The following is a 14,677-nucleotide window of genomic DNA, read 5'->3' on the forward strand; positions in this document are numbered from 1 at the left end:
TTAATGTGTCTTAAGCTACATGGTAAAATTCTCAAACATGGTCCTACTGCTAGAAAATTTTTGCTTCAAAAATAAAGTAGCATGCATATATACACTAATATATATAAAATGGATAACTAATAAGCACCTGCTGTATAAAAAATACATAAAATTCAAAATAAAAAAGTAAAGTAGCATGGAATTCCCTGGTGGTCCAGTGGTTGGGACTTGGCACTTTCACTACCGTGGCCTGGGTTCAATCCCTGGTCAGGGAACTAAGATCCCGTAATCTGCAGAGCACAGCCAAAGACAAAAACAAATAATAATAATAATAAAGTAGCATGTCATATTTGCTAAGAAGACATGGGAAATCTGATTAGAAAAAAATTTTTAAATCTATCCTTCAGAAGACAGAATTATGAAAGTTTCTAGTCTGTTTCTATTTCATTTCCTAAATTATTTGTTCCAGAAACAAAAGTTTCAAATAGTGATCTGACACTAATTTAAATTAGTGAAAATATACTTAAAGTCAGAACAGAAGAAGTAGGTGTAGTTTATGGGACCACAAAAATCTTTCCACCATGGTCTGTTGAGGTCTTTCTTCCCTTCTTAACTGGCTGTTCAAACTACACTGAACCCCAAAATGTGTGTAGGAGCTTAGAAGACAAACCCCAGAGTCAAACTGGGCGAACCCCAGGTCTGCCCCTACCTACCTGTGTGACCCAAAGAAGTCACTTAACCACTTTCTGCCTCTGTAATGGGGATCTTAAATGGGGGTAACCTCACAGGGTTCTCCATTATATTTAAAAGGTGATCAAAGAATTGTCCAGCACCCAGTAAACATTAATATGAGTTTCTTAAAATTATCTCCAGAAGGCAATAAGATGTTGGGAGGAAAATGATACTCTGAACATTATTATAGATTTCTTCTGGAAAAAAATAATCTGTGTCCTAAAACGGTGAAATTCAAGCCAGGTAAGTTTTGATAAAGGAAGGAGTATTGCCTAAGTAGGATCAGATAGAACACAAACACATAGTTCTGTTCAGGAAAAGTCATCCACTACATTGTTTTATCAGAAACAAAAGTTTCTGATACTTTTGTTTCAGAAAACTTTTGTTTCAGAAAACTTTTGTTTCACACTGCTTCCAAAGAAAAGTGGAAAAGCTAGTCTTGGGTGAGTAAGATTATAAAAAACCAAAAACCAGTGGATAGGAAAACTATTTGTTACATAATCAAGTGACACAATCTTTCATTTATAATGTTTCAAAGAGTAAATCCACCACATTTTTTAGTACTTTATCTGAAACACACCAGATGTATACACAAGTTAAGGAAAACTACGTCCAGACCGTCATAACACAAAACTATATCTACTATCGCTGATGATCTGCCACATGCCAATGGATTTCACAAAGACTTTGAAGATACAGTTTGTTGGGAATGTGGCCATTTCTGCTTTTTAATAATAAGAAAAGAATGGTAAATAATTCAGAAAAATTAAGTGCCTAAGATAATTCAATACTGTAAATATGTTCTCACTGAGGTGGTCAAACAATGAAATATTCCCCAAAGAGCAAATGTTATATCTGTTTCTCAGATGAGCTTTTAACTTCATGAAGTTGTTTACTCTTTCAGATTATTTAATGAAGCTGATGCAGGAATTCTCCATTTCCTTTTACAAAAACCTCATGCATTTGGTTTCATCATGAATCTGTTAGAACAGACACAATAAACATTTTGGAGTCCATCTATTTTTCAGGTTTATTTACAAGTAAACCAGTTCCCTTTCCAGTCTTGTCTCTCATTGCACGTTAGCTCAGAGATGCGTTTCCTGTAATCCTTACAGGAAGATTATAAAAACCCCTAACGGGCCCTCAGGCCCATTAAAAGAAAAAATCATTACAAATGCTTTTAAAGATCAAATCTTAGATTGGTGACATTCTGATACAATTCTGTATCGAAGTCACTGCAATGTTCAGCATTACTAAATGATATCCTGTTCTCTTATCCAGGATGATGCAGAGAGTGATATGATGCCCCTGCTAGAGGGAAAGAATTATATTTGACTTAAGGCTGTTTTATATAAGATTTTTTTCAAATAATTTTTTTCAGAATCAGTTTTTTTCATCTATAAACTGAGAATAATAAAACTTTGTCTACCCCACCAGTATCAAAGGAGATAATATATGTTAACACACTAAGACGATTGTAGGATAAACAAATGAAGTATTTGTAGCCAAATATATAAATTAGCTTATATTCCTCAATACATTAACTAACAGAGGGAGCTAAATTATTTTGGAAGCTGACCTGTCTTTTAAAACCATTACCATGAAAAATATGCAAATGTTATCCAGTTAGGTATAATGTGTATGTCCCAATGATATTACATACTGACTTTTGGAATTTGCAGTATGAATTTATTTAAAAAAAAAACCAATCACCTTTATACCCAATAAAAGTTTAATACCCAATAAAAGTTCAGAGTACTTCTAACTTGAGAGTTCTAGCCTCTAATAGTTGTTCAAGAAATAGGTGTTCAAGAAACACCTCTTTAGACTTAACCAAAGGTATGCATCTGCCTAATAACGAAATGCATCCCAGGTTACAAAGTACTGATTCACATTCAACAAAAGAAGGAGAAAAGGAAAAAGAAGTAGTTTACAGTTCATTAAGCTCAAAGTCAGATTTTCATGCATTCTACCTGGAAACAATAGCTTCAACATGGTCAATGGAAGTCATATGAGTTGGTGATAAGTTTTCAATCTAACACACATCAAGTATGTGTGATTGATAATATGAACCTGTATGATGGAACTAATGTTTTTGAGGAGTGCCTATCATTCTGTTATAAATGTGAAACTATTTTATTTCTTTTAGTAACTGCTTTTGACTACTATTATAAAACCAAATCCCTCCCTTAATAATACTTTGGTCAGATCCCATGCATTTCTGGTGGCTTTTGGTTATTAAAACGGTCTAGTCCGATTACAGCTTTGATCTAACACCTAACTCTAATTCTCCCTAAGCACGGTGGCTGGCTTGTGGCTCCAGGACTTGGCAAGAGGAGGAAAGTGCTGTCTGCCCTTTACCAGCCTCCCACCCACTCCTCCCAGGTTGAAGGCAGGAAGGAAGGCTGGAGAAGGAGGGGGAAGGTAGATCTATTTATTCATAACTGAATGAGGTGGCATTTCTCTCTTTCTTGGTTTTTGTGCTTCTCTGGTTAATGTTGAGTGGCCATCACTGTCCTCTCTGCAGCTGGTGTCCAAATGCGGGGACACTTGTGTGGTTCCTTCTAGGAGCCCTGGAGGGCTTTGCCCTGCATAGTTCCCTAACACAGGAAATAGGGCTCCTGTCCAGCACTTCTCTAGCCCTTCCAAGCCCCCAATGCCAGCTTGTTCCTGCCAGCCCCTGGCTAAGAGCTTGGCCTTTCTGGGTAGGCCAAGCAAGATGGCTCAAGTCCTGCCAATGACTTTCTGTGATATTCGTTCATCCATGGGAAATGCAAGGATCCTTGCCTTACTAAATGGACAGGTTCCTATTCATTCTCTCTCTGTTTCTCTCTCCTTTTCCCTCCTGCATCTTTCTCCAGTTTTATTCCCCCCACCTTCCTCTCCCTACCCCCATCCCACTGTTCACATAGGCACTAGGCAGGCCAGCAACTGCACTGACAAAGAAGACATCCTACCAGAGATGCACCTGGAACATTTCCTGGCATGTGACAAGGGCCTGATAAATGCGAGCTACATATGGACTATGTCTAGATAATGGCAAGGTTCGTGCATAGTCATAGTCATTATTTTATCTCATTGTCCTTCAACAAGTGATCTGTCTTAAAACATGCAATTCTAAAATAAAAATTTTATGTAACATCTGCTTAATAGATTTAGCTAGTGTGCACGGATTTCTGTAAGCATAGCTATTTTTAGAATTTCTAAAAAGTGCTCAAAAAAATCAATAAATATTAAGTGATCAGTCATATTTACTAATAAAGATGTTCCTAGGTTTCCATTTGTAGTAAGGAGCATTTATCCTGAAATATACATATTTAAACATCACAATCTTTCCTATTTTTCCCTTTAAAAATAGCTATGTTTCTTGAATTATTCTATCTGAAACATTTTAGATACCTCACTGATGTCACTAAGGGATATGAATTATGTATTTGAATGTGCTTTGCCTAAATACTTTTATTCAAACGTTTAAAGAGAGGATATACAATAATAGATGAGAATCATTAAGTCCACCTTGCCTCATAAAATGGATGATTGTAATTTGTCATCTAAATTTTAATAAAGTTATTTGAAACTGGATTAAAATTCATTTTAATAAGTACCATAGTGGTCTATACTTTTGAAGAAAGCTTCCATTTCTTTATTTTAAATAAATTTATTTATTTATTTTTGGCTGCATTCAGTCTTCATTGCTGTGTGCGGGCTTTCTCTAGTTGTGGCTAGGGGGGCTACTCTTCGCTGCAGTGCCTGGACTTCTCATTGTGGTGGCTTATCTTGTTGCGGAGCACGGGCTCTAGAGCGCAGGCTCAGTAGTTGTGGCTCGACGGGCTTAGTTACTCCGCGGCATGTGGGATCTTCCCGGACCAGGGCTCGAACCCGTGAACCCTGCATTGGCAGGCGGATTCTTAACCACTGCACCACCAGGGAGGTTCCCCATTTCTAACCATTAAAACATGTAAAGAATAAACAGTCTAAACATTTTTTGTTCCTGATTCTCAAAATGTGAGTTATTTCTGAATCATTCATAAGATTTGTTTGCAAAACAAAAATTTCTCCCCATTTCTTTATGTGGAGATTTTCCAAAGTGATTTTCCAAGAGTATGTCCAGGGACATAGCCATGTAAGTAGATGTTCCAAATAAGAGAGTTTTGTAAAATAAAAGTGCTAACATACTTTTCATAAGGACATCTGCACAGACACAATGGGGTTTTATGTTGTAATTATGTCTGAATAAATTTGTTTCTGTGGATGATGTCTTGGAAATATACCTTGCAAGAGTACTGTTTTATGACTCTGTATTAGAAATGTTTGCTTCTCACCACATATATTTAGAACAGAAACTAAAAGATATATAAACATTTAAAAACCAGGGCAATGTTATTGATTATTTAGGGCCTTTTAGAAATTCAATTTATCTTGAAAACAAAGCAGAATTTTATGGCCTTGAGCTTCAATGTCAATGAAAATTTTTATTATTAATATTTCTGTTAGTGATCTTTAAAAGTTGGGGTTCACCTACAGTTCAGCCAGCGAGCCAAATACTAAAAACATTTGAATATCTTTCAAAAATGACTAAACATGTCACTAGAAGGATATTTACTGGGAATTATAAAGCTATTAAATTCTGATCATTCTTAATAATATTAGAATTACTTTTTTTTCTTTTTCTAAAAATATTAGGCTAGTTTTTCCTTTGCTATTTCAGCTTGCTAGATTTTCATTCTATATAGAATTATTGAAAATCTAAACACTAGATATTTACAACGAGCCAAAAATTTGTTGTTATCTAAAGAGCAGCTTTGTAGCATACCCATTTTAAGGGGCGTGATTTAAGCACTGTGTGAAAATTTCTTTTTTTTGAAAATAATCTCTTCAGTTTCCAAACTATTCTTTTGCATGTTCTTCAAAACTGTGGGCATTTTGTTTGCCAGCAACCATCCCCTACTCAGCCTTTCTGTCCCTTTTCTATTCATCCTCCTACTTGGAGGTAACTTGGCTCTAATAAGTTTTAACCAGTCCTTGGAAAAGAAGAAAATCTATGCCAAGCAACATACACTTCACCTTGATCTCAATGAGAGACCTTTAATAGAATTGAGTTGACTTAATGTTTTGAGTGAAAAACAGTGATTCCAGTGAGGCCGTGGCCTTGATAACGTAGAAATTGGCAAGCACTTTGTTCCAAGGGTTTTTGGAAACAAATAATGCTAGTAATAAGAAATTAAATATAATAAGTTTTAATTAAATATAAAACCAGACCAAGAAAAGTGGGCATTGCCAAAGAAATTTAGAAATTATACCTTCTTTAGAAGGCTCTCTGGTCACTTTTATGTGTGGGGAAAAAACAATAGATTATTGTCTCTCTCTCTCTCTCTCTATCCCTCTCTCTCTTTTACACACACACACACACACACACACACACACACACTATAATTAAGGCAAACATCTAGGTGCTTTCATAATATTTTAAAATCAGTAACTTTATAACAACACAAACTAAAAAATTAAAGCAAACATCCTGATGCTTTAATATAATGATCTTTTTAAAACCAAAAATATATTTCCTGGGTATTTTAGGAGAGATAGGGGGAGAGCAGGACTAAACTTCTTGATCCTCATACAGACTAATAGCCTCTTTGAATCCTGGTAATAGAGATGCTATCAACAGAGGAGCACCTCCAAAACACCCTTCACTAGCAATTTGCTTCAGTTCTTCAAAAAATCACACAGTGGTTCCACTTTGAAATAATCACATCAAGAAGTCGGGAGAACCCATTCTATTCTGTAGGTCTGGCTATGAAAGAGCCACCGGGAATTACAGCTTCTAGCCACTCCTGTCCCCACATTTTAACTGGTAGGCAAATGATTCTAAAACTGTACACTAATAGGGCTGTAGAAAACTCGAGCAACATAGAACCTCAGTCCAGTTTCCACCATACTTCTCTCCTTTTCCCACCCCACTCAAAATCTTTGTCTCTCTCTCCCTCTGCACACACACCCAAAGACACACACATCAGATGAATCAGGAAAGGTGATCTGTCTCAGGCCCGGCTGCAAGTTAGATCAGAGCTGGAATTAGGACCCAAATCTCAGTAACGGGAGCCAGCCGACGGCTATTCTAGACCCGGGACAAATCCACTTCAGTCTCATGAATTCTGTATACGCTGAATTAGACATTAATATTTTGTCTGATGTTGGCTGCCATTGACTCCTAAAGAAACACAGTGAAACCAACCACCTTTCTGTACCCTTTAATCACTCTGCCAGTTCCAAGCCGAAGACCAAAAACCAGAGGCAAGTTACTTAACCTCTCAGGGTTCTTTCCTCATCTAAAATTAGCGAGTTGAAGTGGGAATCTCTGAGGAACTTTTCAGTTCTAAAAATTTCTGCTTTCTCCCGTTTCATGCTTCATTCCTGATGTTTGAATTTTTCACTAGGTGGCAGGATTCCACCATCGCATTATGAAAGGATTTTCCTATGGAAGCCTGGGTGCAGAAAATTTCAAAGAAACTCCTTTTTTCAAGTGAACATTAAGAAAAAAAAAAAAAGCCAAAGGGAAAGAAGAATAACTACAAAGGCCAGTGGTCCATATATTTCATAAGGATCTAGATACATTTTTAATGTAAGTATAAAACAGGAAATTAATCAAACATGTTCTTTCCTATAGTACTTCAATTTAGTATTACAATCAGGTGAAAGTCTGCTTATTTTCATGTATTTAAAAATTTGTTTTAGCTGAATCACAATTAGACAATGTCAGATCCCCTCAAGCAAACTGGTAAGCATATTGAGCTAAGAAAAAAAAGCAATCTAATGGAAACACAAACATCTAAAATATTTTAAATCACTATTAGATGCATTTCAAAGTTACCTCTAAGTACTTAAAATATATTTCCAGTGTCTTTGAATTTTATTTTGAGCACCTAACCAGACGAATGCACATGATAGAACAGAGTACTTGGATTTTTGCATTTATTAGCCAAATCCTTAAAAGAGTATTCTTTCAAATAGATTTTATGGCATCTTCATCATATTTTTAAAAAATTATTGCCCCAAATTGGGCTTCTCATAAATGCTGTATAATAAATGTCATTACCAATACTTTATGAGGCCCCAAAATAGCCAAGCCAATTGGTTATGCTGTGCTGAGCACTTCTCCTCAGCCAGAGCCAAGGAAAGTGACATGAAACAATAACAACTGCAGATCCTAATATTGCCTAGAAGAAACGTCCCCAAGTGTCTTGCTGGATGCCGGAGAAGAAGCTAATCACGTAGGCTTTTGTTCAGCTAATAAAATATGGCACGCTTTCTTCCCCATTAATGGCTGACTAATTACATATGTGCTCTATGTTACTCTCCAAAGTTTCTTTGGTAAAAACAAAAAACAAAACAAAAAAACCCACACCCTAGAAAGATTCAATGTCAGCATCAAAATCAAACTAATATAGAGACTACTGGATCAGAACTTGAAAAACCATCAACAGGTTGCTTTCATTCTTTCCTTCCCAGCCCAGAACCGTGATAACCCATCCTCGATGGTCCTACCTTAGCAACTTGTAAGGGCTGCTGCTGCTCCTTGCCACCTTGCAGTCTGAACCCCCAGGGCGCCCCTCCGGTCATGGAAATGCAGATAAAATCCCCGGTGCCCATTTTCTTCTTTTAGCTGGGTAACATGAAGAGCTTGAAAAGACAGACGAAGCCTGGGTGCGGTTGAGGCTATGCCGTGAGCTTCGGGCTCCCGCTAGGGAGGCAGGACTGGGGCGCGCAGAGCCTCCGCCGCAGCAGCCGCTGCTGCCCCGGCCGCCGCTTCGAATTTGCGCTGCTAATGGGCTCCTTCACAAGGCGGCAGAGGCGCTAGAGGCATCAAGCACACAGCCCACTCTTGCGTCACGCTCCTTTGCTCAGCCCACCTTCAGGAACGGAAAGAGCCTCACACAGAGGAGAATGTCCCCCATTTGGGGCAAGATGCGGGGCGGGGAGGGGAACAAAAGTTCTCTAGCTCTAACGAGAGAACCCAACCCTTAAAAGAAAGGATAATAGGAAAACTTTCATTGAATAATTCTATAAATAGTAGAGGACAGATGAAGGTTTTAATCTCCAAGCCGCAAGTGACATCCTAAAACATGAGCTCTGAGAAGTGAACTACTAGAGGATTAGATTCTCTCAAATGTTTTGAGAATTACCACATTGATGATTGAAACAGACAAAAAGAAGTTTAAGTGGGTTAAATTATTATTTTTCTTAGCTTTTGCTGTCTGTAGCCTGCAGAACTAATCTGCAGGAAATAAAAGAAAGCAAAACATTTATTTTTAAAAGACAAAAACCTTGTACTCTGAAAAGTGCTTTTCTGAACTGGCGCTTATATAGCTCAGAAGAAGGAGAAGAGAGACAGATAGAAAGAGAGAGGGAGAGACTATTTCCCCCTGGAAGATACATTCTTATAACTACATCTATTGCCTGGTTTGGAGTATTTTAAATTTAAATAAGTGTTTCATTTTCTTCCTTCTTCAACAGGAAGGAAACTTCTTAAACCTGAATAGTCAGCCAACTGAATACGATGTCACCAACAAGTTTCTTATTTTTAGTCTTTCATCTAGTGTTCTGAGTCTGGGTGGTCCAATATAAAAGTTGATTTTATATGTGGCCCAAAATAGTTTAACGTTTTAAATCTGAATATGACCTACCCAAAATTACACAAATGGAACATTTTTATTTTCCCATAATACTTTTATTTTCCATGACATTCATCCACATAAAAACACACTAAATAAAGAAGAGCCTGGGAAAGTTAGTTTGTGTTACATGTGGCATCAGACCAGTGACTTCCAGACTCTGCCTGTTTCAGTACTAGGAAGCATCATATAAGGAACATTTACACAGCCCTACTCCCAGAACCCAAATGTGTCCGTGATTTTATTTGTGCCTCATCACTGGAGTAAGAAAGACCATGTAATCAGAGACTGGTGGCTCCAGAAGAGACCTTTTGAAGGTCATGAAGACCAGATTCTCATCCCAAGTTTTCTTCTCTTCAGAGAGGTGAATTGACTTTACCAAAAATCTTTCTTTGAAAAAAAGAATTTTACAAGTGACATCCTAAAATATGAACTCTGAGAACAAAAGAAAAAGAAAAGAACTTTTTACATTTGTTCGTTCTGCTTTCTCCTGTCCCTTCCACTCCTCACCCACGCCAGTCTAGCTTCTGTCCCAACAAAAGGAAAAGCTCTCAGCAAGGTCACTTATGACCTTCTTGCTTTTGTGTAGCCCTTAATATTATTGACCACGTCCTCCTTAATTGTTTTCTCTCTTAGGCTTCTAGGACACAGCATGCTCTTGGCTCTGCTCCTGCCTCTCCAACCACTGTTGCCTTTGGCAGTTCTTGGCCTCTACTCATCCATTAAATGTTGGTGCTCTGTGCCAGGGCTGTGTCCTGGACCTCACCTTTTCTCACTGTAGACCCTTTCTACGTGTTCCCTCATTCACCCCACAGAATTTAACTTCTCCCTTCAATCCCAGACATCTTTCGTTAACTCCAGGCCAGTATATCTAACTGCCCATTATACCTCTTTCTATGTGAATATATCAAGACACATAAAACTCAATATATTCAAAATCAAGTTCATTATTTCTTCCCAAACTTCTGTCTTCTCCTCCTATGTTCCCCATCTCAGGAAAATGGACTAACCTTTCTCTTGTGCATGGTTCCCTTCAACCCTGACTTAAATGTAAATGTGAGGGGCTTCCCTGGTGGCGCAGTGGTTGAGAGTCCGCCTGCTGATGCAGGGGACACGGGTTCGTGCCCCGGTCCAGGAAGATCCCACATGCCGCGGAGCGGCTGGGCCCGTGAGCCATGGCCGCTGAGCCTGCGCGTCCGGAGCCGCAAAAAAAAAAAAACAAAAAAAAAAAATGTAAATGTGACACTGGAGACTAGAACTGGGGCAGCCATATTGTGGCCATGAGGTAAAACCAAGAATAACAGCAAAGACTCCAGTTTCCGACTTAATTAATGCCAATAGCTATCCACCTCCAGTTCTCTTATTGTGCAAGGAAAATAACCCATACTTCTTTAAACTGCTGTAGGTCTAGTTTATTGTTACTTGCAGCCAGCACACTCCTGACTGCTGCACTCAATGAATAGCTTCTCCATCCAACCAGTTCTTTCAGACAGTGAAACAGGAACTGATATATTGCTATACTTTATTAGAGATTTATTCTGTGTTAGGAACTTGCCATATAGTATTTTATAATATTTCTTTGTAGATTTATCCTCAAAGCAGCCATGCTAGGTCATTATCAGTGTCTCCCTTTTGCTGGTAATTAACTCAGGCTTGGATGCTAAGTGTAGAGTCAGGATCTGAACCTTTGCTGTTTGAATTAAAAATATCTGTTCAGGGCTTCCCTGGTGGTGCAGTGGTTAGGAATCCACCTGCCAACGCAGGGGACATGGGTTCGAACCCTGGTTCAGAGGGATCCCACGTGCCACGGAACAGCTGGGCCTGTGCACCACAACTACTGGAGCCCGCGTGCCTGGAGCCCGTGGTCCAAAACAAGAGAAGCCACTGCAGTGAGAAGCCCTAGCACTGCAATGAAGAGTAGCCCCCGCTCACCAAAACTAGAGAAAGCCCGTGCCAGCAACAAAGACCCAACGCAGCCAAAAATAAAATAAAATAATTTATTATTTAAAAAAAGGAAAAGTGCCTCCCCCTTTGGGGCAGAAATGTTAATGTGCCATTTTAAACCAAAAAAAAAAAAAAAATCTGTTCTTATTGCTATCCTATCTCCAGGCCTTATGTTTTTCCTTATGCTCATCTCATGCTTCCAATTACTTATTAAGACCTATGGATCCAACTTCTAAATAGATGGCAAATTTGCCCCTTCATCCCATTTTCACTGGTATGATTACTTCTATCTCTGTGCTGGATTGCAACAGTCTCCTAACTAATCTCTCTGTCCCAGCCTCGTTTCTACCCTCAATTCACTTTTCACTCTAATAGCTGGTGTAAAATGCCTGAAATGCAGTATCTACCTTGTTTTCTCTCTGTTGAAAGGCTTCAAGGTTTCTCAGAAAAGTCAAAGCTCCTTTACATAGATAACATTTTCTCCCTCCCACTCCTCACTTCTCCCACCTCATCTCTCACCTTGAATTTTATGATTCAGACAAACAGAACTACATTTAGTTTCTCTAACTTGCTTTGTTTTTCCATCTGCAAAGGCATTCTTCCAAGCTATCTAGTCCTCGCCCACACACAGTTCACCTGATAATTCCTGCTCATCCTTCTGTCTTCGGATTTAGTTATCATATTCTCCAGGAAGCTTTTCCTAACCTTCCCACTCATGTCCAGGTGAGGCGCTTCTTCTGTGTGCTACCATCACTCTGTATTTTTCCCTCTCATCCTAATGGTCTCTTAAAATGAATCCTTCACTAGATTATTTGCCTGTGAGTTTAGGGGTCATTTCTGACTTTTTGAGAATTGTATCCCCAAGTCTAATACAGTTCTTTTTAATTAATTTATTTATTTATTTTTTGGCTGTGTTGGGTCTTCGTTTCTGTGCAAGGGCTTTCTCTAGTTGCGGCAAGCGGGGGCCACTCTTCATCGTGGTGCGCGGGCCTCTCACTATCGTGGCCTCTCTTGTTGTGGAGCACAGGCTCTAGACGCGCAGGCTTGATAGTTGTGGCTCATGGGCCTAGTTGCTCCGCGGCATGTGGGATCTTCCCAGGCCAGGGCTCGAACCCGTGTCCCCTGCATTGGCAGGCAGACTCTCAACCCCTGCGCCACCAGGGAAGCCCCTAATACAGTTCTTGACCCTTAACTGATGATCCATTAATATGAGTACAATGAAAAAATAGATAGGATTTCCCAGAGTAAAGGCATAGAAAAGAGAGCCAAAGAGTTTTCTTTCTCTCCACTTCATTTGACTTGGAAAAACCTGAAATAGAGCAAAAGTTTTGAATTATACGACATAGAGACCATGTGAGGTAGGTAATTGTTGCCTCCTCACATTTTGCCTCTTCCCCATTGGTAGCTTTTTTTTTTTTTTTTTAATTTTTGGCTGCGTTGGGTCTTTGTTGCTGCACGCCAGCTTTCTCTAGTTGCGGTGAGCGGGGGCTACTCTTGGTTGTGGTGCACGGGCTTCTCATTGCGGTGGCTTTTCTTGTTGCGGAGCATGGGCTCTAGGCGCGCGGGCTTCAGTAGTTGTGGCTCGCAGGCTCTAGAGCGCAGGCTCAGTAGTTGTGGCGCACGGGCTTAGTTGTTCCGTGGCATGTGGGATCTTCCTGGACCAGGGCTTGAACCCGTCTCCCTTGCATTGGCAGGCAGATTCTTAACCACTGTGCCACCAGGGAAACCCCATTGGTAGCTATTAAGTAGGTAAAATTGATCTTCCCACCCCAGCAGCATGGATGATCTAAGTAATCAGAGTAATTTTTCCTCCTTAACACAGAGATTAGTTCAGGAATGGGTACAAACCTAGGCCTAAGTCAAGGACATTCCTCTGGTTCCAGTGATTAATTTGTATAAGGTCCAGCCACAGGGAAGCTCAAGACTTTTCCAGGTAGCTGTCAGGGGCAATATCCTCCCCCCATGGATATTGATAGCAGTGGGGGAAGCCAGTGTAAGGATGAAACCACCACAAGGTGGTAGTGGGAGAGTCCTCCATGGGTGTCTAGGCTCCTATATGTCTTTCTAGGGGTGTCAGAATTCAAGATCCTAATGCTTCTTTTCCTGAGCTATTTCTCAGGGTTGTGTTTGCATCAAGCAATATTGAGAAATGTGGTAATTTCTCAACCTGGGACAAGGAGCAAGTTTGTTAGCTGATTGTTAGCCAAAAACAAAATAAAAGCAATGGACTCATTAACTTTAGCGTTCCTTAGCTGTTATGCAAACCCACTGTGTGTGTAACATCCATCTGGGTCATATCATGTCAACCCTGTGGAGTCTGAGGCAAGGGTAACCAGTGTAAACACGCTGATGTTCATGCTGCTTGCTGCATCCTGAGTAATAAAGCTCTTTGTCTCTACCCAAGAGTCTCACATCTGCTTTCAGCATCCATGAAACAGTAACAGGGTAACTTAGTAGCTTGCAAAGAGGATGCAATTAAATCCCAGACCCAGTGGGGTGAAACTTAGACACTAGTAGAGAAATGGAACCAGAGGCCTGGTCAAAAAGCACATAAGGCTGCTCTTTATTTTATTTGGGATTTAAGAATCACGTCGAGAGAAAAATAAATATTTTCTTAAGGGAAAAAACTGTGACTTAAGTGGTTTTGAAAATGATCTTCTTAGACTAACTCTACTTCTGTGCCATTTAAATGATTTAACACTATATCAGATGCTCTGTTTTACACTACCATTCATTCATTCATTCATTCATTTCATTTTTCATTCAGCTAATAATACTTATACTATCTTTCCCAATTTTGACACCACATTAAGATTTCTGAGCCTAACGTGAACTGTCAAGGCATATTATGAAGCAAAAATATTCCATTAGGAATTACTTATTCTGCAATAATTTCACATTGGCTACCCATGCCTAGCTCGTGCCTCTTTTTTATTTTTCTAATTCAGTTTTTCACTCAAAAATATCATTACTTTCCATTTTGAGCTAATGTCTATGGGCTGTTTCTAATTATTAAAAAACCTAGATGTTACGCTTCAGTATGAATAACATAGTAATATATTAAATTTTGGAGAAAAATAAAGCATCACAGCAAAAAGAAGCAGCATTTCTTTTGGTTCCTGATCACAATTCCAATGTGGGTCTGTGGGGAGGGGGACCACCCCACAGCACCACCAAGCAAATCTCAGGATGCCAGCAGGGTGTCCAAGAATGCAACTAAATCCTGACACTATCTACCGGGAGATAAGGGCCCAGTCCCACACTGCCTCCCACCCCCACTCACACACCCTGCAGACACCAGCTGCAATCCTAGGGTATCACTTGTGCTTTTGACCAACTGACTATAGATC

General features: G+C 39.4%; 1 protein-coding gene and 1 long non-coding RNA gene across 7 annotated transcripts in view; one reads left to right on the forward strand and one right to left on the reverse strand.

Moving 5' to 3' along the window:
• Positions 1-4,298, forward strand: part of LOC116753884 — a 289,521-nt gene extending 285,223 nt beyond the window's left edge. For all 5 annotated transcript variants that reach the window (XR_004349903.1, XR_004349905.1, XR_004349907.1 and 2 more), the window contains one exon: positions 3,573-4,298. This is a non-coding gene — a long non-coding RNA (uncharacterized LOC116753884). The remainder of the gene's footprint in view (positions 1-3,572) is intronic.
• Positions 1-8,522, reverse strand: part of SYNPO2 (synaptopodin 2) — a 178,683-nt gene extending 170,161 nt beyond the window's left edge. The window contains exon 1 of one of the 2 annotated variants that reach the window (XM_032631848.1): positions 8,257-8,522. In XM_032631848.1, the coding sequence (XP_032487739.1) occupies positions 8,257-8,361 (105 nt within the window). In that variant the 5' untranslated portion in view covers positions 8,362-8,522. The remainder of the gene's footprint in view (positions 1-8,256) is intronic. The other variant, XM_032631849.1, reaches the window with a different exon arrangement.
• Between the last annotated feature and the right edge of the window lie 6,155 nt (positions 8,523-14,677).

The sequence above is a fragment of the Phocoena sinus genome, chromosome 5 (genome assembly GCF_008692025.1).
Source record: "Phocoena sinus isolate mPhoSin1 chromosome 5, mPhoSin1.pri, whole genome shotgun sequence".
Lineage (NCBI taxonomy): Eukaryota > Metazoa > Chordata > Mammalia > Artiodactyla > Phocoenidae > Phocoena > Phocoena sinus.